The sequence below is a fragment of the Camelus dromedarius genome, chromosome X, assembly GCF_036321535.1.
Source record: "Camelus dromedarius isolate mCamDro1 chromosome X, mCamDro1.pat, whole genome shotgun sequence".
Taxonomy (NCBI): Eukaryota; Metazoa; Chordata; class Mammalia; order Artiodactyla; family Camelidae; genus Camelus; species Camelus dromedarius.
In genome coordinates, this window is record NC_087472.1 from 96,634,942 (window position 1) to 96,659,803 (window position 24,862).

Here is a 24,862-nt window from a genome sequence, read left to right on the forward strand (position 1 = left end):
ATAGGTATACCAGCCAATTCAGAAAACTCATTGCGGTAATAAAAATGTGTAATTAGGGGGGAGGGTATAGCTCAGTGGTAGAGTGCCTACTCAGCATGCCCAAAGTCCTGACTTGAATCCCCAGTACCTCCATCCCCCAACACACACAAAAAAATAAAGAAAAAAATTTTAATGGGGAATTAGTGGTGATGGTTACAGAACTGCAAATATATTTTAAAAAGTGAATTGTACTGCTTAAAAGGGTGAATCTTATGGTATGTGAATTACATCTCAATAAAAAATACAAAATTTGTTGACAATAACATATATAATATGCTTCACTGTCAGAAACTTTTATTGGAAGTAGGAATGTCACTAAAAATGATGCTATTAATAAGAACAGTAGTGTTAACATTGGCACTAGCTAAACGAGTATTAATTTTATTCAATCCTCACAACAATCTGATGAGGTATATACAGTTATTCCCATTTTACAGGTGAGGAAACCGAGTCCTAAAAAGATAACATGCTCACAATTTCACAGTTAATAAATAGCAAAGCTGGAATTCATAGACGATTACAAGTGTTCTTTTTTTAAAAAATCGGCTTTATTAAGATAAATTTGCATATCATAAAATTCACCTTTTACATATACAATTAAATGATTTTTAGTAAATTTACACAGTTATGCAACCATCGCCACAATCCAGATTTTGAACATTTCCATCACCCTCAGAGATCCCTCTTGTCATTTCCAGTTGCAGTCAACCCTGGTATCCATTTCTTGCCCTAGGCAACCACTAACGGTCTCTCTGTCTTTATAGATTTGCCTTTTATGTACATTTTATATAAATGGAATCATACAACATGCAGTCTTTTGCTTCTGGCTTCTCTCACTTAGTATAATGGTTCATCCATGTATATTTGAAGTTCATCCATGTTGTAGCGTCTACTAACAGTAGTTCATGCCTTTCTATTGCTGAATATAATTCCATTTTGTGAACAAACCACTTTTGTTGATCCATTCACCAGTTGATGGATATTGGGATTGTTTCCACTTTATGGCAGTTGTGAATAATACTGTATGAACATTTGTGTACAAGTTTTTATGAGAACATGTTTTCATTTATCTTGGTAAATATCTAGTTGTACAGTTGCTGAAATATACAACTGTATGGTAAATCTAAGTTTACATTTTGAGGAACAGCCACATTTTTCCCAAGTGGCTTCACCACCTTACATTCCCACCAGCAACCTATGAGGGCTCCAGTTTCTCCACACATTCACTCACAATTGATACTGTCTCTTCTTTTTATTATAGACATTCTAGTATCTGTGGTTTTAATTTGCATTTCTCTAATGACTAATGATGTTGAGCACCTTTTCGTGCACTTATTAGCCATTAATATCTCTTCTTTGGTAAAATATCTATTCAAACCCATTTTTTAAGTTTGAAAAGGGAGAAGTAAATCATTTTTATTCATAGGTGATACATTTGTATATGTGGAAAGTGCAAAGGAATCTGTAAACAAAGTAGAAGAACTAGAACTAAAAGGTGAATTAACAAAATCACTAAACACAAAAATCCATTTTATTTCTATATTCTAGCCAAAGCGTTAGAAAATGAAATTAAAATGTCATTTATCAAATACTTGGGAACTAATTTAATACAAAGTATGCAAGTCCTCTAAAATAAAAAATTATAACATTAATAAAAGAAATTAGAGAGGACCCACATAAATGAAGGACATCTTGTGAATCTGAAGACTCCATGTGTTAAGAAGTCAGTTGTCCCAAATGGATCCATAAATTCAACACAATCCCAATCAAATTGTTACTGATCAGGGTTCTTGGACTCCTTATTCAATGGAAATTGATTAAAGGCCAGAAGAGAAATTTAGGCAAAGCTTTACTGGGACTTGTGCTGCAGCAGGAGGGCAAACCCATTTTTAATTTGGGTTGTTTATCTTATTGAGTTGCAAGAATTCTTTATATATTCTGGATATAAGTCTTCATCAGATACATGATTTGCAAAAGTCTTCTCCCAGTCTGTAGCTTGTCTTTTCATTTTCTTAATGATGTCTTTGAAGAACAAAAGTTTCTAAGTTGATGAAGTCCAATTTATTTCTTCTTTTATGGTAAGAACACTTTGCCTAACCCAAGGCCATGAAGGTTTACTCCTATGTTTTCTTCTTAAAGGTTTATAGCTTCAGCTCTTACATCTCGGATCTGTGATTCATTTTGAGTTAATTTTTGTGTATAGCATGAGGTAAGGGTTTAACTCCGTATTTTTGCATGTGGATATCCAATTGTCCCAGCATTGTTTATTGAAAAATACTTTCCCTATTGAATTGCCTTGACAGCTTTGTCAAAAATAAAATTACTATAAAGTGACTATAAAAATGTCTATTTCTGGACTCTCAATTCTGCTCCATTAATCTCTACGTCTAGCCGTAGGCCAGTACCGCATTGTCTTGATTTCTGTAGTTTTCTAGTACATTTTGAAATTGGAATGTGTAAGCCCTTTAACTATGTTCTTTTTCAAAACTGGTTTGGCTCTTCTAGAGCCTTTGCATTTCCACAGAAATTGCCGCATTGGCTTCTCAATCTGTACAAAACTACCCTGCTGGGTTTTTGATAGGGATTGTTTCAAATCCGGAGATAAATGTGAGGAGAATCACCACCTTAACAATATGGAGACTTTCGTTCCCGGGGTGGGTGGGGCCAGCCTGCCCCGCCTCGGCTTATCATTCCCACGCCCCTCCCAGTCGCGCTCCCTGGACAGCATCAGGCCACCAGCCGCCCTTTCCGCCAGGCCTGGGCCCCAGTCGTTCACGTGTACTCCCCCTGCCTCCACTTCAGCTCCTCCCGCCCCAAGCTGAGGCGCCCAGAACCGACTTACAAGTCCCCCTCTGCCCTGTATCGACAAAGACATTCTGTCCCGAGAGAGCTATGCCATCACTATTTTTTTTAAGAACTTAGTTTTAGGACCAATAAATAACCTCAGAGCCTTGATTCAATCACGTCTCTATCCTGAACCACAGTCCCCAAACCCTAAAGCTGTGCTGCTGGCAACAGTCATTACTGGAGGCTTTTCTTCACTTCTTTCATCACCCAAACACCATATAGCAGTTCTTCATTGCTCCCACTCACCTCAACTCTGGCGCTCACACTTAGAATGTGTGTGTGTTTGCAGGCACATCTACTGAAATGCAGTACTGATGAATATGTGGCTTGTATCTTGAGGCTTCAAAAGTAGAGTGTTGCTTTTCACTGGGTCATAAAAAAAACATAAAAATGATGAAGTTTGGCAGAGGATTTGTTCTTTTAACTTTTTCATTTACAAGGGGGCATTGTCTACATTGTGTTTCAAAGTAAATACATTTCACTGAAATGATGACACCCGTCTCATCTCTGATTGATAGTGGGTGTTTAACAACTTACAGTACTTTTCTACCCAGAGGAGCACACCACACTCTTTGTTTTACTCTTATCTCACTGGTTACTCCTTCTCGGTCTCCTTGACAGTTTTCTATCTTCTCCCAGATGACTCCCTAATGTTGGAGTGCCCCAGAGCTCAGCCCTTCCTCTACCTACACTCAGTCCCTTGGTAATTTCACAAACACCTCATGAATATGTGGCTTGCTTGTTGAGGCTTCTGAAGCAGAGGGTTATTTTTCATTGGTTTGTAAGGAGCACAAAAATGATTCTTTTAAACTTTTGTTTTAATGTGTTCATTTTCAAGGGGGCACTGTCTACACTATACTTCAAGGTAAATATATTCAGTGTTAAAATGGCAACAACATTCACTGCAGCTTTTATTGACGGTGGATGTTCAGCAACTGACAGTACCTATCTCTCCAGCTTGTGATATACCACACTCTAGTCTCCTAGCCCAGTGCCCTGGGTTTTCCTACCTTCGGCATGCCCAGGGCCCAGTCCTTGCACCTTCTCCTTCCTCCCCCATTCCCTTCAAACCTGCTCCTCTTGAAGTCAGCAAATGACAATTCCATCCTTCCTTGAAACCTCTCTTTCCTTTATCCCTACATCCCGGAAATCCTGGTGGCTCTCCCTTCAAGATTATTTGCAGAGTCTGGCCACTTCTGACCGTCTCCACTGTGGCCTCCATTCCACTCCATTGTTGGAATAGTCCATCTCTTTACCCATCTCCCTACTTCCACACTTGTCCGCCTAATTCTTTTTTTTTAATAGCCCATTTTATTTTTGCGTGTGTCATCTTTCCAATGCTTTTTTCCCCCTATTCAGTTTTATTGAGAGGTAACTGACATACAGCACTGTACAAGTTTAAGGTGTAAAGCATAATGACTTGACTTACAAATAATGTGAAACAGTCATCACAATAAGTCTAGTTAGCATCTAACATCTCATACAGATACAAAGAAATAAAAAAGAAAAAAATGGGGTTTTTTTCCCTGTGATGAGAACCTTTAGGATCTACTGTCTCAGCAGCTTTCAAATATACCATAGACCACTGTTAACTAGAGTTGTCATGTTGTATATTACATTATGCCCAAATTTTATTTTTTACACAGCAGCATGAGTGTTAATCATAATGCTCCTCTTCTCAAAACACTCCAATGGTTTCCGATTCCTCAAAGGCCAAAGAGCTTACAATGGCCTACAAGGCTTTACACAGTCTGGTTCCTCATTTTCTTCAAGTCAAGGCTAAAATGACTACTCAATCATCCAAGTTAAAATTGGAACACCTCTCCCCCTTGACACTCCTAATCTCTTTATCCTGCTCTATTATTTCCCATAGTACTAGTCTCATTCTAAGAGGCTGTATAATTTGCTTGTTTATTTTAATTGCCTGACTTATGTAGGGTAAAATAAGGCAAGGATTTTTATATGTTTTGCTCATTACTGGGAGATCCCCAGTGCTTAGACCAGGACTTGGCACACAGTAGGCACTCATTAATATTTATGGCATGAATAAGTGAACTAGCATAGTAGATTACAAGTGAACAATTTATGGAATTAAGTAGGAGTAAAAGATGCAACAGTGTGAATATCGTTTAATATGTTCATCAGTATAACATAATACAGTGGAAAGAGCACGGGTAAGAGGCAACATGGGAGGGGAGAAGCCCTACTGCCACGGTCTCAACTTGGCAGCATTCCTGATTTTTGCTTCTTTTCCCTCTCCCCTTCGTGTTCTACTGTAACCCTATTAAGTGTTCAGCGGTTCTCCAAATAAAGGTGCCTTGCTGCCTCTTCCAGGCCTCGAATGTACTGCCCTGTGGGTATCCTTTACTTTCTTCCTTTTTCCCTTTAGGTTGAACCTAGGGATCGCCGCCTCCGAGAAGCCTTGCTTGACCCACTGAAGCCCAGATTACATCCCCCGCCTCTGAGCTTGCTCACATCGCACCCCATGTTGTCTAAGCTGGTCACTATATTTTGGGGACTCCAAAACCAAACCTGAATGTACGCTTGTGGGCTGGCCACAGGTGCTAAACAGTTACTCTAACAGCTGCCAGCAGAGAATTGTGTGCTAGGGCTTTAAGGATGGAAGTGAATATGAAGAAGATTTGGACTCCTGGAAGAATCACATTGTTTAGTCCTCTTGACCATATAGATATAAGTTATCACTTCATTTTCTGTGAGGTAGCTCCCCACAGTGGTGAAATAACACAAATGTAAATAGTTCAGATGTACTCTGTGTCATGGGGGGGAGTGCCCTTGAAGGGCTTTTGTTTGTTTTTGTGCCCAAATCCCTTTTGTATTTTCAGGGATTTGGTATTCTTCCACCTGGGCCAAGGGCATGGGTTTGGGGGCTCATGAGATTGGAGAAGAGAGATGAGAGAAATATCTGATATGCTTAAGAACGGGTTCCCACCAAATACTACAGATCTGACTTAGAGAATACCAGAGAGAACATCCCTTTGTAAAGATCTCTAGAAGCCATGACCTGCTGAAAGAGACTGAAGTTTCCTGCGATAACTTTAGGCTTCTGCTTTGCTAAGGAAGTGGAGGGAGAATTAAGTTTGTGAGTCAGGAGTGCAGAGAGAGAGAGTTGGAGAGATGTGGAGAGATGGTGACAAACCAGAAGGCCAGAGGTAATAGGAGAGAAGCTAAGAAGGGCCATTCCAAGTGACAGGTGACCAGTGATGACCAAGATGTGTGAACATTAGCCAGGAATCCTCCAACGTGCATGAAGACACCAATTTCCTATTAGTCATGCAACACAAAGGCTCCAGTTATTCTATTTGGCTGTTTAAACAACAAACTTGAAAGGCTGGGAAATTCAGGGATCCTCAGATTGCATTTTGGAGGCTTCATCTGGGATAGGGATCAGGAAGAAGTCTGCACTGATTTGGGGGATAGCGGTAGACCCTGAGGAACTGAGACGGACTGGACCCCACAAGATGCCTTTTACAACCCTGAAGAGTTACAGAGAGCTTGGCAGAAGTTTTCAAGAAGAAGGAAAATGCATATGCACCTTTTTTACAGTTTGCTAAGGGTATACGCTTTGATTCCCAGAGATTGGGGTGGAGGCTAGTTACATTAAAGTGATTACCAAGATAATTACCACAGACTCTGGATTTCTGAAAAGCCTCAACTTGTTTTTAAAAGAAGAGGAAGGACTAACACAACATTGTATATCAACTATATTTCAATAAAAAGAAAAAGGAGGAAGGGGAGAGGGTATCCAGTCTCCTAAATCCTCAGAACCCCTAGGTAGGGACTTCCTTCTAGCTCCACTACCACTCCCAGTCCCAAACGTCCAGCATACCTCCCGTCTTCTCGGACTGCGAGATACCGGCTTTGAGGACTGTATTCGCAAATATTTAACCTAGATGGCTAGGAAAAGACAGCTTCCATTTGCCACATGGGGCTCTACCAATGTGAAAAGATGCCCTCAAGGTATTTAGGAGCTGCCATTACTTTCCAGTAATTGGAGAGAAATGTAATTGAAGCCAGGAATTACCTGGAGGAGTTAGTTTATTTAAATCATGTGGTTTTACTTTGCTTGGACTTGGAGAAGCAGAATACTTCTTACTATACTAGACTCTTCTATAAAACTATTTTTAAAAAATGCTAGTGAAAGAGGCATCGATGATTACGAGAACTTTTTTTTCAGGAGTGGCTTCTACATAGTAAATACATAGATTGGTGGAAAGACAAGGCCCAGTTCCAGAAACCGTATATATGTAAGTATATATGTACACCGAATATACATACACAAACACATTTTGGACTTTATGAAATGTGCTGTCATAAAGGAGTGTCCTGATCACAATGGCTCATGACATCACTGTAGGTATACATACACCTGCTACTTAGAACACAGACAGTTCAGTTCCGGCTTGAACAAGGAACAGAAGCAGCTGGGCAGGTCAGTGCCACTTTATGTAATATACAGTACAGTTCAAAATGTATGTGTTAGCTAATAGACGAAAATAAAAATCCAGAGCTTTTAGATGTTCAGAAATAATGTATGAAAACTCAAAATGTTCAACGCTGAACGAACACTGTTTTAAAAGTATTTTATGGCTTATAGTTTTTAAAAGCTTATGTTATAGTTTAAATCTGAAAGGGGAAGCGTATTTTCCTATTTTCAAAAGATTAAGGTGATTCTCTATTTTTTTTTCCCACGAAGTAGTCTAATTCAGCAAAACGGTACACCGTGTGTGCTATTTTGGCCTCTTGGGAAACATGACATGTTCAAGTTTGCTAGAAAGAGCTAATGATCACTTTTTGCCACACATCTCACTTTTTAAGTTCTTCGGGCTACTGGTCTAGAGAGAAAATGGCGGCGGGGGATGGGGGTAGGAGAAATTTCTTAGCTTAGGATCAAAAAAGGGCAATGAATGACTTAATTTAAAGTTAGTTGTAGAACCATCGGCCTCCAAATGTGTATTTCTATCATTTACACTTTTCCCACAAAGAGATTTCACAACAATAAATTCACAAAACAGTCCTACAGTGTAGTTTTAAATTCTTAAACCAAGAAAAAGCGGTATGTAGAAAGCGTAGCTAGAATTCTAGAGCCAATTTGTTAAAACGAACAATCACCCAAAAAAATCACTGCCCTCTGAATGTTCGTTCTTGCCATCTCATTTTGACGCAAATAGAAACTGAACAGCGTTTTTAGATCCGGCATTTCTGTGTGGTGCAGACATGCCGTTTTCTATGAATTTTATCACCTCTGGGAAACGTATTCCTGAAACGTGTAATTGTTCAACACGCCAAATGGATCTATGACGCAATAATCCCCTGCAAGTTGCCTTTAAAAAATGATGTCATTCAGCGCAGATGTAGTCACTTTTATAACACAGGTAGATATGGTAAATCCCCCACCCCCACCGTGTGCAAGATGCAAAAAGACGTTTTCGGGTTTCCTAACCCTCAACTTGTCGAGGGTGAGCACACCGCAGTGGCTCGAGCCCACCGTTCGTGGAAGAGAAGAGGGACCGCTGCGAGGGGACCAGCGGAGCCCAGCATTCCCAGCCCCGACGGCGACGCCGCGGGGGAAACTGCGTCCCGCCGGGCCCGCCGCCGAAGCGTGGGGCCGCCTCCTTCCCTCGGTGAGGCCCGTTGGCGTGGCCGGCAGAACGTGGGGCCCCGCGGGCGTGGGACAGCCCTACCCCCACCCCGCTCCCACACCCGCTCCCGCTCCCGCGGCGCCGGAAGTGACGCGCGCTGGCTGAAAGATGGCGGCATTGGCGCTCGACCAGGGGGAAGGTAAACACCCTCCGGGCCGCGGCCCGCGCGCGGGCCCCCTCGAGGCGCCGGTGGGGGCTGAAGGCGCCTCTCGGCCTGCGTTCCAGCCCTCGGCTTTTCACCCTTCGACCTCCCTACCCGCGTGGCAAGCTTCCGCGTTGCGACGACGGCGCACGGAGCCCCCTGCCGGCGGGCCCCGCCTCCCTGGGCGGGCCCCGGGCGGCTCCCGCGGCCCACAGGGGGCGCGCGGCCCGGAGCGGCCCCTGGCTCGTGGCCCCGCACGCTCCGCCCCTTGCCCGCCCCTTTCCCGCCTTCCTCCACCCCCGGCGTGGGTGATCCTGAGGCTCCGCGCGCTTCGGGGCAGAAGCCCGGAGACGCCGTCGTCGACGCCGCCACCGCCGGCGCTTCTGCCGCTGCCCGCGGCCCCCCAGTCCCTCTCTCCGCCCGAGGCCCGGAGTCGGCCCACTCGCCGAGCCCCGCCGGGCGCTGCGAAGCCCCTGGCGTTGGCAAGGCCGGGCCCGACCCCGACGCCGCGCCGCCTCGCGCCGAGCCCGACTGTCTCGACTCGCGACTCAGCGCTGTCTTCTTTCCCAGGAGTGGTTTCGAGGGGGCCGCAGGCGCGCAGACTCGCCCCCCGCCGGAGCGCCCCGGCCCGGCCCGGGAGCGGCCCCTTGTAGACGTTCGAGGAGCCTGCCGAGTGCCGTCCCGGCGCCCGACCGCCCACCGCCCGGCCCGCCGGCCCGCTTCTTCCTGATGCAGACTGCCGTCCACTAGAGGCTGGACAGACCCCCGAGGTGCGTAGCCGCCCCTGGCCCTCAGGCCTGCGGGAGCCCGGGCTTCGTGCGCGGCCCCGCGCTAGGCACGGATTCGGTAGCCCCTTCTGCACCGACCCGAGTCACACATTGGGTAGACGCCGGGATCTAATTTGTCTTTGAGTTTACTTAAATTGTTCGAAATTTAATTTTTTTTAAGGAGAGAAAAAAAAAAAAGGAAGAAGCATAATTCAGCCATTTTTTGCAGCACACAGCTGCAGGTACTATGATTATTTTCTCCCTAACCCGTCCCTTGCCTTTAAAAATTCCATTTATGCCTGAAATAGAACTATGCGAAATGCGAAGGATAAAACGCGGAATCAGAAGGTCTGGGTTCGACTGGGTGACTGTGAGAAAATCGCTTACCGAACCTCGGTTTCTTATCTATGAAATCGAGTCAGTAATAGCCACATCACAGCATAGTGAGGACTATATGAGGTCATATATGTGAAAATAATCTATAGCTGTAAAGTGTTGTAAAAATGAAAGGCGATTTTTGAAGTAACCTTTGCCAGAGTGGTTAATGTTGTAGTGGCTAACTGTTGCTGCCTCTTTATTTCTATATTATAAGTATAACCAATAAGTGTGGAATAGCCAAGCAGTGCTGTGAATCGACTAGATATATAATCGTCACGTTGCTTGGCCTTCTTCCTACGAAATGCTAACTGCTTATTTAAATAACGGTATTTTTTAATTCAAATTTAACGTTACTGTAGTGCTTTGCTTTTCAATTTTCTAGGCCGCTTATACTCTTTTCTTACTCGGAATATTAAACACCTTATGTTTGTTAAGTCTTTTAATATTTTTCGAATTTACATTTTCTTTTGTTGATATGATTAAATTGTAATTTTGAAAATGCTTTTAAGATTCATATCCTCATTTGAATGCCTGTTTTTCATATCTAGGGAACAAGATGCCTGAATATCTCTACTAATTGGAAAATTGTTTTTGAAAGCTTATAAATGCATTTAGATTGCTGTAATTCTTAATAGATCTGGAAATGTAAAGAAAATTTCAACTTTTTGACACTTAAAGTAGTATTTATGTAATTTAATTCTTTTTTAATCATCACAACACTTAGTAGGTGCTTAGGACCAGTTTTTAAGTGGTAAAGGATGTTCATTTGCACTTTTTAATTGATGATTAACTTGGGGGGAATAATACGATATATAAACCATAAGTATTTGTGGTTTGAAAATTGGGCTTATTTGTCAGAATTTATAATATGTATGTGTAACAGATCAGTATGGAATCGTTCTAATTCAGCACACAAAAATGCCGTATGGTTTGGCTTTTAAAAATAGCCCACAAAAAGTGAAAGAGAAGCTTTTCTTTAGTATATTGTTATTTATACCTAACAAATGGTTTTCTGAGGTTTTTTTCAGATGCTTTTTAAAATTTATCATCCAATACCGGTTGTCTCTCAGAATATGCCTTTGTGTTTTGTCAAAAGGCAGAGTAATATAAGGCGAGAGTGATTAAATTAGCAAAAGGAAGAGCTGACTTTAATGTGCTAGCTTTTATACATTGGACTTATCACTTGTCCTGAAGATAAAATTTTAGCAGATCAGTGCTTTATTGGGAATTTCAAGGTTTGATCTCTCTGCCTTGATTTGGGTTATCTGGGGCTAAAATCTTGGAACCAGGGCTGGCATGGCTTCATGGGTGTTCAGAAGGGCCTCAAACTTGGTTTAATAATCTGCGCTTAATAGTGGCATTGTACAATATGAAGATAAATGGTAAAATTCATGCTAATAATTTAAATTTTTAATTTTTCTTAGAATGCATTAAACAGCAAATAAAAAACATCACGACAAGTCGAGAGAGAGACCTCAGAAGAAAGGAGCAAGCTTTATATTTTAGTACCTTTAATGTCACTTTTTTCCTGCTTTTGAACAAGGGACTCCACATTTTCGTTTTGCCCTGGGTCTCGAAAACTATGTAGCTCACCTGTCGTCAAACTTGCCCTTTCCCATTCATCGTAAATGTTTTGAGAGTGAATAACATTAACTGTGAGGGGAATGAATCTGTAGCTTATGAGAGGTTGGATTAATTTATTAGAATATATATTTTCTCTGAATTGGAATGCTATAGCTGGTACAGGGTTTTTTTCCTGAAGAGGAAGGAAAGGCAGTTATTGCTGAAGCATTGTAGGATACTGGTTAAACTCTGAACTCAGGCTGACCCAACTCCACCACTTCTTGAGAATCATAGCCTTGGGCAAGTTACTTAACCTCTGTGAGCTTTGATTTTTCTCATCTCTAAATCAGGTATGATTACAGAACATGGAGGGCTTGAGGGTTAAATTTACCTATTCATCCCACAAATACTTACTAAGCACTTATTATGTGCCAAGCACCGTTCCTAGAAAATTTCCAGGTACAAGAGTCAATGAAACAAAACAAAAAGAAAGAAAAGAAACAGAACAACAAACAAACTAAGGAAAACAGCCTATATCTCCTGTTAGGAAACAGGAAAGGGGAGAATATTCTGTTTGATGGAGTAGGTTGGGGGTTTTTGATTTTAAAAAGGGGGTTTGGGGAAGGCCTCACAGAGATATGACCCAGGAGTAAAGACCCGAATAGAGCCATGTATATCGGGATTAGTGATGCAAGCTGAGGGAATGGCAACTGCAGAGACCTTAAGGTGGGTGGGAGGCTGCTTTTCAAGAAAGGGCAAAGAGGCCAGTGTATCTGGGACAGGGTGAATAAAGGGGAGGAATTAGGAGATAATTATTGCTGTTTTAGGAATCGTTGGAGGGACTCTCATAGTTCATCTTTGCCATGGGTATATGTTATACTGCTGCTGGTCCAAAAGTGGAAGGCCTTTTCAGAATTAGAAATTTTAACTTTGGAATAAAGAAACTAGAAAAGGCAAGATATTTTTTTCCCAGTTTTTCTGTTTTTAATGTAAAACCTTTAAAACTCATCTGGCTGAATCATGGAAGCAAATAAAAACAGAAGATTTATTCTTTGTCTCTAATAAGATCATTGGATTTAGTTAACAATTCTGCATCATTTTAAGATTTGCAGGAAATCTGCATCGTAACATCATGACCTTCCAAAAGGTTTAGTTTAGTTGTATATTTCTTGTGTAGAACTAAAATGTTAACATTATAGTATTGATGATTTCATGATAGGATGTAACTTAGAATATTTGGGGTTTTATTCCCCAATAGAGGCTTTTCCTAGAATTCTCACTGGATCCAATCTCTAAAGACTAGGGAAGCTGTTTTCCATGACATCACTCTTGGACTACTTTACTTGTAGTGAGGAATAAGCATTAAATTAAAGTCTTCTGATGAAAAAATAGTGTTGAAACAGGAGTTTTTCGTTTTTTCTTAAAAGGTTTCTTGTATTGTAGGATGACTAAATGCTAAACATACCTGAAAAGTGAAGTAAGGATCCAGATCCTTCCTAAAAGCTTAGTTACATGGTCATTTGCAATTTGGTACTGAGTTATAAAAACATTTTGATGGATAAGAAAGAATTTCCAGTAATAAACAGATTAAACTTATGCAGCCTTTCCTCCCATATTAGACGGAGTTGTTTCTCATTTGAGTAGTGTGTCTGAGGGTAAAATGACTGCTAATAGAGCTAATAAAGTTAGTCTGTTTTTGAATTTTTCTTTCCTTTTAGATTGAGAAGTTGGACACTTTGAGGTTGTTGAATAAAAAATTTTATAGGTTACAGAAATTGTGAGAAATTTTATGACTCAGAAATTAATTCTATTTTTATCGACAGTATACCTTGCAGTTTCTTTTTAGTATGCAAGTATGGCATTTTCTGCATAGGCACGAACATTGGTAGGCTAACAGTTTGAGGATACTGGTAGTATGAAATAATTTAAATTTTTCATTGGAAATAAGGATATCAACCTCTGAGAATCTAGCTTTTGTACTGAATAGAGTTCTGAATGAATTTTCAAGCAGCTATGGGAGGAATGTAAAAACATTAAATTATTGCTTATGGCATAAACATGGAGGTTGGTTAATTTTGAAACATCTTCTACTTAATTGCCTAGAATTTTGCCTTCCAATCAGAATGACAGCCTTCTAACTGAAAAGGAAGCATTTAATTTCTTTCTCTCTAATTTCCTGACCAATTTTACCCCCACCAGACTTCTTTCTTTACTGGTCACTAGAGAGTTTGAACTGTTAGAAATTTCTGTGATATAAATAGCAATAATAGTCTTCCAAGGGAGAGGTAGGAAGAGATTGTGTATGTATGTGTTGTCATTTATCTCTTGTACCATCAGTGATACTCAAACCTTTTGGTCTCAGAACCTCATTATACTCTTAAAAATTGGGCTCTCAAAGAGCGTTTGTTTATGTGGGTTGTACCTATTTATATTGACCATATTAGAATTCAAAACTGGGAAGTTTAGAAAATACTTGCAATTCATTCTAAAAAGCCATTACATGTTAATCTAACTAATAGCATTTTTTAATGAAAAAATAACTATTTTCCAAAACAAAACTTGGTGAGATGAGTGGCATCGTTTTACATTTCTTGCAAATCTCTTTAATGTCTGGCTTAATAAAAGACAATGGGCTTTTTATCGGCTTCTGCATTCAGTCTGTTACAATATCACATGTAGTCTCTGGAAAACACTGAGAGAATGAAAGTAAAAAAGACAAAAATCATTTTTAAAATTATTATTATGAAAATTGTTTTGACCTCACGAAGTCCTCTTAGGGGATCAGGGCCCCAGTTGTCCCTGGACCATACTTTGAGAGTCGCTCTACCAGTCATTTCTTATGCAGAGAAAATGTGAGGCTTTCTTTTTTTCATTAGTCATTGCCAAGTTTATGGAACAGAACAAACTCCAGTATTTCTTTCCTACTAGTATAAGTATGCCTTGTCATTTAGTTTAATTTAAGTTGGTTCCCCTTTTGAAAAAACCTACCATTTGAAATTCTGAAGGCTAAGTATAGAATGCAGAAGTGTAGAAGCCAAGGGTATAATGGTTTATAAACCATGATTTCTCTTAATCTGATGATCTGTTTTGAAAAGTGAGGAGACAAAATTTTTTACATTGAGCATTTTGTATATCAGTAAATATCTTTTCTCAAAGTCCCTTAAGGGATTTTTTTCCCCCAGCTGTCATTGATTTATAGAATTCTTATTTAATTTTGCTTACTTTTACAGTGATTAGTTCTTATAATTATTTGTCCCTTAAATTGTTACAATTCTTTATCTTATGCATAAGATTTTATTTTTCTTTTTGTATTCTTCATATACTTACCCTTTTCTAGTTATTTTATTTGCTTATATGTGTGCTTTTGTGCTGTTTTTGTTTTATTTTAATCTAAGCCTCACTTTTTTTTTCTTTTCTTTATAGCTTCCAGGGTATTGATTGTGAACAAGTTGGTTTTGTTTCACATGTTCATTTGTAAGTTTGCTTGTTTGATGCCTCGAACATTGATGTTATAGATCCGTGCTGTCCAATAGAATATAATGCAAGCCACCTATGTAATTTAAAATTTTCTCATAGCCACAGTTTAAAAAGTAAAAAACAGGTGAGATTAGTTTTAATGTTTTATTTAAGTCACTGTATCCAAAATATTATTTCAACATGTAGTCAGTATTAAAGTTAGTATAATGACAAACAGCTCATACAACTCAATAACAAAAAAAAAAAAACAACCCAGTCAAAAAATGAGCAGAAGACCTAAATAGGCATTTCTCCAAAGAAGACATACAGATGACCAACAGGCACATGAGAAGATGCTCAGTATCTCTAATTATCAGAGCAATGCAAATCAAAACTGCAGTGAAGTATCACCTTACACCAGTCATAATGGCCATCATTAAAAAGTCCACAAATGATAAATTGCTGGAGAGGGTGTGGAGAAAAGGGAACCCTCCCACACACTGTTGGTGGGAATGTAATTTGGTGCAGCCCGTATGGAAACAGTATGGACATTCCTTAAAAAACTAAAAATAGAGTTATCATATGATACAGCAATCCCATTCCTCAGCATATATCCAGAGAAAACTACAATTCGAAAAGATACATGCACCCGTGTTCATAGCGGCACTATTTACAATCGCCAAGACATGGAAGCAACCTAAATGTCCATTGACAGATGACTGGATAAAAAAGTATGTGTGTATATATGTGTGTGTGTGTGTACATACATACACATACATATGCAATGGAATATTGCTCAGCCATAAAAAATAATGAAATAATGCCATTTGCAGCAACATGGATGGACCTAGAGATTATCATACTAAGTGAAGTAAGTCAGACAGAAAGATAAATATCATATGATATCACTTACGTGTGGAATCTAAAAAATGATGCAGATTAACTTATTTACAAAACAGAAGTGGACTCATAGACATAGAAAACAAATCTATGGTTACTAAAGGGGGAAGGGAGGGAGGAATAAATTAGGAGTTTGGGATTAGCAGATATAAACTTCTATATATAAAATAGATAAACAGTCAGGTCCTACTATATAACACAAGGAACTATATTCAATATCTTGTAATAACCTACAATTAGAAAGAATAAAAAAGAATATGTATAAACTGAATCACTGTGCTATATAGCAGAAACTAACACATTGTAAATCAACTATACTTCAATAAAAAAAAAACCTTGGAAGCAACAGCAGCAATAACAAATTGGTATAATGAGATACTTTAACTTTTTTTTGTACTAAATTTTCAAAATTTGGTGTTTATCTTACATGTAGAGCACATCTCAACTTGGTCTAGCCACATTTCAAGTGTTCAAAAGCCCCGTGGATGGTGGCTTCCATATTGAACAGCACAGACACAAAAAGTAGCTACTCTTTTAGGGCAGAAAAGCCTAAGGAGCCCAGAAAAGCTAGGTTATACTTGTGTGACCAAAAAAAAAAAAAAGGAAAACAATGCCATTACAAATGAGGTCCAGTGTTTTGACTACCAGTACATCTCCTGATCTCTTACAAACTTGCATTGTGGTAAATCTCAGGGAGGTATGGGGTTTCTAGAGGAAAGTTTGAAGGATGTTAAGTTCCCATGGTTTTGGGTGATAAAGAAGCATTAGATAAGAATTGGACAGGGAAAACAACATTGATTGACCTTTGGTGGGGTGTCTTGTTCCAAACTAGACATTTAACTTATGTTAATTTATTTAATCATCACCCCAACTCAGTAATAATAGATGATGATTAATCCTAATATGTGGATGGAAACTGAGGTCAGGAAGTTAACTAAATTTCTTCCAGTGACCCAGATGGTAAGTACTAATAAGTGCTCTGATTTCAAAGCACTTGTGATTTCTAACCACACTATTTTGTATTTTTTGCAAATCACATTCTAGTGTTAACTCTATTTCTAACTAGTTGTATGACCTTGAAGAAAAAATTCACTTGGGGACGTTAGTGTCTTCATCTATCAAGTTAGAATTGGCCTGGGTCCTGAGAGACTTTACTGAGAAGATGGGTTGGTGGTCGAAGTGCTGTTGCTAAGGAGCAGGGTTTCTCCAGAATTAACTGGACTGTTAAAGGGTCAGATGTATTTTATTGGTCCCAGCACCACTAAGTGAAGGGGAGCATAATAATAAGCCCCAATGTTACGGTGTACTTAAGGGCCATATACTTTTCTAAGTCTTTAAGTGTTAACTCACAGCAGCCCATGAGGTAGGTTCTATTAATATTAGTATCTCCCTTTTACAGATAGGACTTTAGAACACAAAGAGGGTAAGTAGCTTGCCCCAAGGTCACAGAGCTAATAAGAGTTAGAACCAGAATTCAAATGTAGATATCTAACTCCAGACCTGTACTCTAAACTCACTACTTCCGTTTAGAGACTGTATCATGTTGGTCAGTTAATCACTGAGTATTGTTTTCTACTTACATAATGCTTCCCATAAAAGTGTAAAATACTGCTGCTGCTCTAAAGCTGTTAGTCTTAGTGAGTGATGCACCAAGCTTTTTTGGAAAGGAAAAAACCTGCATATTTCCCAGCTATCACAAATTAGTTTTAGAAAGTACTTTAGATCAAATACACTTCACAAATGCATTGCTAACACTTTAAAAATAGCTGTAGTTTATTTACTTCGCATATCTATATAAGTGCTTTACACATGCATAAAATCATATAAAAAGAATAGATGAGAGGTTTATGACTATAGATTTTCAAAGATCATCATGTTGAATGCTTTTATTTTATATATGCAGGGATAAGACCAAGAAAGTTTGAGTAGCTTACACAAAGTATAGCTATTTCTGTTCTAAAACTGTATTCGTTAGGAGCCTTGGTTATACATAGGAAAAATCCACTTAAGGTAGTGAAATGGGGCAAATTTATTCTGAGCTTGTAAGGATTTCTCTCAGAACCCATGAGCAGGAATAGAGCTGGGCCTTGGAACTGGAAAAATGAAGGCATTAGGGAGCACTCCTTGTCCTCTTGGCTTTATTCTTCTTTCTCAGTTGACTGGCTTTCTTTGATACTCAGCTCCCATGGCAGGCAGAGGTTGGTACCCACAGCTGCTCTTTGACATGTTCTAGTTCCAGTTATACACAGTTAGTGCACATCTGTCTTTTTCTCTTTCTCTCCACTTCTTTCTATTCTTGACACAAGATTGTCATCTTGATTCATATTTCCCACCCCGATCTGACCATATGTGAATGGGGACAGGTTCACAGAGTGGAAGCCTGTCTGCTAGGAATCCCTCTTGGTGGGCTGCGTGCCCAGAGGAGAGTGGGTGCTGTCCTTACATCTTCAGGGTCTTTTGCCTCACAGCTTACCAATCCTCTTTTTTTCTTTTTCTGGCTTCTTTGCCTTATAATGTTTCTACCATATTAAGTGTCTGGAACCTAGATTGCTTTTTTTGAGAAAGCATAGTATCTCCTTTAAAAAATTTCCTTTAGATGCAACCTTTCTCAGAAAAATGAGTATTAGCTGTTTGAGACCTTATCAATAGTGATAACTATTGAATAGGGAGGGTTACTTTGCCAAGAAGTGAAATATGTGGTATTCTAGGCACTGTCAAAATAACAGATTAATGAAACACAATCTCCTCTCAAGTATATGAATACTGTTGTCCAACATTCTATTATTAAATCTCCATTAAATGTGACCAGTAAATTTTGGTGAGTCAGAAGGATAGTTGGTATCCATAATGATCCTGAGAATGATAATGAAATATCAAATTTTTATCCAGTTTAATTTGTTGTTTTTTATTCTAATTATTGTGAAAATTGATAATTGGTGTGATGTTGATAGCCCTCTACTGACCAAAATGTTTGATTATTCAGATATCACACTGTGTGATGTTCCTTTTGTTCTCTGTATGCATTTGTGTACATATGCGTTATATCACTTAGAAAATTCTAAGCTCATTAATGTTACTTTTGAAAATAATTCAGTAAGTAAAATCTGATAGTTTGCTTTAATCTTGAATGTGTTAGTAAAGTACTTTTGCCAGGCGTTGATTGCAGTGTCTAAAATATTCTATATCTATTTTCCAAATTATAGACAGCCCTCTTGTGTTTTACCTTTCCAAAATGACAGTATATAGCTTTTGGATTAATGGAGCAGTAATAAAAATTTGATAGTAATTTCATTTTGTTTATACTTTGCTGTCTTAGGTGTAATGTGGTTTAATCAGACTTAACAGGTAAGTTAGGGACAAATGTGGAGAAAGAGGTACCTAGAATGCCTCTTGATAAGGTGGGGAATACAAAAGAAAGAACTGATTGGGGAGAGGGTAGAATTGTTATTATTTTTTAAAGTTTAAGAACAAGGAAAAGTTTGTTAGGCTGCCAGAGACACCAGCAGGCCACACAGACGAGAGGTGCCTGTGTGAGCTCCGAGGGTAGAATTACGATTCTGTTTAGTCATGCCGATTTTTAGATCTCTGTGGGGCACCCAGAGGTATCTAACCAAGAGATTTGCTCTGTATGGTACTAGTGTAAGGGTAGAGATTGGGACAGAGATGGCCAAGGTAATTAGAAAAGGTAGGTATTAGTAGAAACCATAGGTTTAGATGAGAAGAGAAAAGGTGCATTAATAGGATCCTGGGGAATACCAATGTTTAAGGGCTAGTTCAAGGAATAAAAGCCCAGGAAGGAGACTGAGAAATTAGCAGCCCAAGAATAGGAGGAGAATTAGGAAGATAGTGTCATGAAACTGAGAGAGTGATGAACCAAGGGGGTAAGTCATACTGCAGAAGGCTCCTGAGAAATAGGGACTAGGATGTAACCACTGGATTTGACAGGGAGGTTTTTAGATTTTTTTAAAAAGAGCTTTTTAAAAGCAATAATAGGGGGGTAGGGTATAGCTCAGTGGTAGAGTGCATGCCTAACATGCACAAGGTCATATGCTTTTTTTGAAGATGGATTAAAAAAACACAGATTAGCAAAAAGGGGGGAAAACAACGCCTGATACTCTACCATCCCAAGATAACCATTTTTTTAAGCATTTTGATATATTACCCTTTCAGACTTTTTTCTTATTTATTAACAAAGTTTTTTTTTGAGATAACCTCAGATTGTGATAACTACTAAATAAATGGCTTTTATGTCAAGATGTCAAACAAAGCAACAAAATCTAGTAATAGCCTATTCACAGGAGTGGAAAAGTAGTGCCTTTTAGCATGTCCATGGAAGCTGCCTTTTCACACTCAGCAGCTGAGGGCTCTGCCAAATCCAGGGTGCAGAGGGGATTCCTGAAAGACACACACCTCTGTTGATATCTAACATAATGCCTGGCGCACAGAGGTGCTCTTCTCTAGTAAGGAAAGAGAAAGGCATCGGTAATAGAGTGGTGAGGCTGGCAGTGGCCTGCCTGAAGAAGGAGGTAGGGAAGGTGCCAGTAGTGACTGTGGTGCCAGTTGATTTGCTGGAGGGCTCGTCCATCCAAACACTCAAGCAGGGTAAGGAAAGAGCTTGGGAGTTGGGGTCTGATACCAGAAGGTCTAGGCTGGAGGAGAACAGAGGTAAAATTTGAAGATGATAGACCAAATGAAAAGAGTGAAGGTTAAACCAGAGACTGGGAAGTTGATGGTTAAGATTTCAGATGTGGACCATTTCTGGATGGTGACGAGGCCCAGAAGGTTTGGAAATAAGGGTTTAAAATGGAGTAAGGGGGTAGGTTGTAGGAGTTGAGTGGTCAGGGAATTTTGACTCAGTTTTTGGATGAGTGATTTTATGTGAACATTGAAGAGATGGGGGAAATGACTCTTCACCAGGTACCAAAGTCAGCAGCAAATGTGAGAGATATCAGGATATGTGTATATGATACTTAACAAGGAACAGTAGAAGACGGATTTTTATCTGAGAGAAAGGCAATATTTTAGAAAAAGAATAGTAGAAAGCTAAGAGAAGGCTTGGAAGGTAGGTTGTAAGCTATAGAAGAGTATTTTGTTTTAAGAAGAATATGGAAGAGGGTTTTTTTGTTTTTTTTTAATCAGACTGTGGAGAAAACTTTCTGTGACCAGCAGCATGAGCCTGTAGGGGAATTTGTTTACACTGAAGCAAGGTTCCACAGGGCACAGTGGAAAGAGTTGGGAGGTAATTCGTGGATGGGAGGAGGGGTCATTGGGGAGGAAGCTTGGAGCTGTGTGAGAATGAGAGTTGAGAAGAGGATAGATAGTTGGCCTGGGGGGTTGTGTGAAAAGTGGAAAATTACTTTGCTTCATAAACAGTCTAACAGACTGAATTAGTTTATGCTGCTTTACTTAAGAGATCTAATTATAATTCCACTATTTTGGCTTCATTTCTCTAATAATGCAAAAATGCAGTTTGATATCCTTTTAAAGTTACATATTTTAAATATTTAAGCAATACATGGTCACTGTTTTTAGAGTAAGGTTAATGAGGTAAGTAAAAAGGAAAAGATAAACCTCAAAATTTCCTGAAATCCCACTACCTAGGGACATCATTTTGGTACATATTCCTCTAGACTTTTCCTCATCTAAACGTATATGTGTATTTAATTTTTGAAAATATACTGAGTATACTACAATTGCCTGCTTTTTTTTTCATAAAATAATACCTAATAAAGATCCTTTGTCAGAATAGGTAGGTGGCTGCCATCATTTTTAGTTGTTAGAGTAATCTATTATACCGTACCATATTTATTTCTATTGTTGGGCTTTTGAATCCTTCCAATTTTTTTTACCATAAATAAGGCTAGAAAGAAAAACCTTGTGTGTACAAGTTGGCATATTTATCTGCTTATTTCCTTTGGATAAATTTCTAGGAGTTTTCAAGGTCAACAGTGTACTTTTTGGTTTAATTTCACTTTGTCTCTTTTTCTCATGACAGTATTTGGTTGAGAAATCCTTTTTGGTTGATAATTTGGGGACATGTTTAAATATATTTGGTGAACAGTGTAAAATCACTAGGATAGGCATATATTGTTTGTAAGTTAACAATTTACCATTGTTCTATAGGTATTTAAGAGACTTTTTCCCCCTGGGTTTGGGAGCCAAAAGTATTACCCTGCAAACCTTTAAGTTGTCTTCTCCCAAAGGGTTTGTACATGTAGGACTTAGACAGTGGAATTGAGATAATTATAAAAATTGTTTAAGCTCTGAGTTAATAATGTCTTCAGAATGCATGGAAATGATTAACACAGTTTTCTTTGATTACTTTTTTTCCAGGTGATTCATGGCAGGGGACGTGGAAGGATTCTGTTCCTCCATCCATGACACCAGTGTCTCTGCTGGGTTCAGAGCACTGTATGAGGAGGGATTGCTTCTTGATGTCACTCTGGTTATTGAAGATCATCAGTTCCAGGCCCATAAAGCACTCTTGGCCACCCAGAGTGATTACTTCAGAATTATGTTTACTGCAGACATGAGGGAGCGAGATCAGGACAAAATTCACTTAAAAGGTCTAACTGCTACAGGTTTCAGCCACGTTCTTCAGTTTATGTACTATGGAACTATAGAGCTGAGTATGAGTACTGTTCATGAGATTCTTCAGGCTGCCATGTATGTTCAGCTTATAGAAGTGGTGAAGTTCTGCTGCTCTTTTCTATTAGCGAAAATCTGCTTAGAAAACTGTGCAGAAATTATGAGACTCTTAGATGATTTCGGTGTTAACATCGAGGGAGTCAGGGAGAAGTTGGACGCCTTTCTGCTAGAGAACTTTGTTCCACTCATGTCCAGGCCTGACTTCCTGTCTTATCTGAGCTTTGAGAAGCTCATGTCTTACTTGGATAATGATCATCTGAGCAGGTTCCCAGAGATAGAGCTGTACGAGGCTGTGCAGTCTTGGCTGCGGCATGATAGAAGACGCTGGAGACATACCGATACCATCATTCAGAACATCAGGTTTTGTTTGATGACCCCATCCAGTGTTTTTGAGAAGGTTGGTGCATTTGAAAGCAATAGATAGGAGTTATCATTTAGCTAATAAGGCAATATTTCTTTATACATAAGATTCCCAGGCTTGGTCAGGAGCCAAAAAGAGAATGAATTGTTTCTAAGAATAGTTTATGTGTAAGAAGTCTAATTTGTTGTAGCTTGTGCATTTAGGTTTTTAAAAATACATTTTGTGGGTGAAAGATGAACCAGGTAGGTGGTAGAGTAGTTTCATTTTAAAAGTACTTTTAAAGTTGAAGTGTAATTATTTAACCCAAAATATTACAAGTATGCTTTAGCTTTTCTTTCTTTTCATAGAATAATTAAATTTGAACGGGGTCAATCTAGCTCTCTTTAAAAATTAATTTAAGTGATACATGCTGAAATTAGAATTGAGAGGAGTTTTGTAGTTCTGAATGATATACATTAACACAGTTCTGTTTTCCTCTAAAATGTAGTAAGGAAACGTAAGATAGTTCTTGAAAACCAATAGGCCCAAGTGGTGATTTTCTTCTCTACTCTTACCTAGTTCTGCTCTGCCCTCCCTCCTCTCCCCGTTTCACTGTGCATACTAACTAAATTTAACCATGAAAACATATGTTTTTGTTGAAAACCGTTGTTTTGGCATTTCTAAACAAACAGACTATAAATCCTCTATCTGCATTGATAAAATATCCCTTTGCACATTTTACCATGTGATAGTTCTGCTGTCTTAAAATTGTCTTTCTCCAAAACAGCCTTGGCCTTTTTGCATGTAAGCATTTTTCATTTTTATATCGGAGTCTCGCTTGTGATCCTTTCTTGCCCAAAGGAGAGAAAGCAGTTTCAGTAATTGCTTAACTTAATTGGTTTCTAATCACATGGTTACCTCTGGGGCTCTGTTTACCTCTTGCATCTTTTCTTCTTTCTAGAAAGCACACTTAAACCTGTGGTCGACACCCTTCATGTTAAGTAGTTCCTTAGCTTTAGTTACCAGACCTGGTGATAAAAATATATTTGCAAAGGAGAGTTATTTACACCATTCGCAAACTAAACAAATTTGCGCCTTTGAATAACACTCAGCAGCCCCGGCATGTCTTTTTTCCCCCTCTGAAATGCTGTGAAATATCATTAACTTACACTTTTATGGATAATTCAATTTTGTGGAGTTTTATTTTTATTCTAAGAATGTACTGATAGGGTAGAAATAATTGAAACTAAAGAATACATTTCTTAATTAGTTTTTGTTTAGTGATAATCAGCCCCACGTCAACTATGTAAATCATTTGTCTCTGATGTTTTGATTTTTCTTCCTACTATTGTTTTTATTGTTCTCTTTCCCTGGGGGAATCCTGTTTTGTCTTTATAGATGCAAATACTTTCCCACTGCTAAAACAAACAAAAACCCTCCAACTTCAGTCTAGATGGAAGTACTTGTAAAATAGAAAATAAAATTTTCCCTCTTGCATGACAATATAATGGATAATTGATAGCAGTAAATAATTTTAAAGTATTGAGCTGCAGAGCCTTTTTATTTTCCAGCTATCAGTTTAAGGTGGTCAGTAGTGACAGTGGCTGAAAGTTAATACCATCAGGTAATTTTGTAAATCATATATAACAGCAGTTGTACCTTCTGATGGATTCTGTTTGCATGTATAACATAGGAGGTGGTTATTACTTAGTGGTCAAGTATTGGGAATCTCATCAGAATAAAGATGTTATTAAGGCTTCCTTCTTAATTTCTTAGGAAAACTTAAGGCCCCGGCCACAGAGAAATCTTTTCAATTTTTCAATATAAATCTTTGTTTTATTTTAGTGATTCTGGTAAGATAAATGGATGGGAAGGTAGTCAGTGATTCTTGTCTTAGCAGTGTATGAGAGATGTTTATCAAAGGAATGTATGGCTTTCTAAATGTTCAAAAACACTAAGGCATGTTTGAGACCTTATCTCTAAAAATTAAAATGGAAAATTTGGTTGGGAAATAAGAATTTGAACTATTTTACCCCATCCTATTTTAAACTCCTTGAAAATAGGGCCCATCTATTTTTCCAGCACTCTGCAGGTCTCAAACAAGGCCATTTTAATATCCATT

The 24,862-nt window shown here is 38.9% G+C and overlaps 1 protein-coding gene across 3 annotated transcripts in view; it reads left to right on the forward strand.

The window, feature by feature from the left end:
• Window positions 1-8,638: 8,638 nt before the first annotated feature.
• The window catches only part of KLHL15 (kelch like family member 15), a 36,204-nt gene continuing 19,980 nt past the window's right edge, over window positions 8,639-24,862 (forward strand). The window contains exons 1-3 of one of the 3 annotated variants that reach the window (XM_031445700.2): window positions 8,639-8,685; window positions 9,259-9,458; window positions 22,086-22,797. In XM_031445700.2, coding sequence (XP_031301560.1) covers window positions 22,093-22,797 — 705 coding nt within the window. In that variant the 5' untranslated portion in view covers window positions 8,639-8,685; window positions 9,259-9,458; window positions 22,086-22,092. Of the gene's footprint in view, window positions 8,686-9,023; window positions 9,459-21,584; window positions 22,798-24,862 lie in introns of those variants that run through there. The other 2 variants (XM_031445699.2, XM_064483320.1) reach the window with 2 other exon arrangements.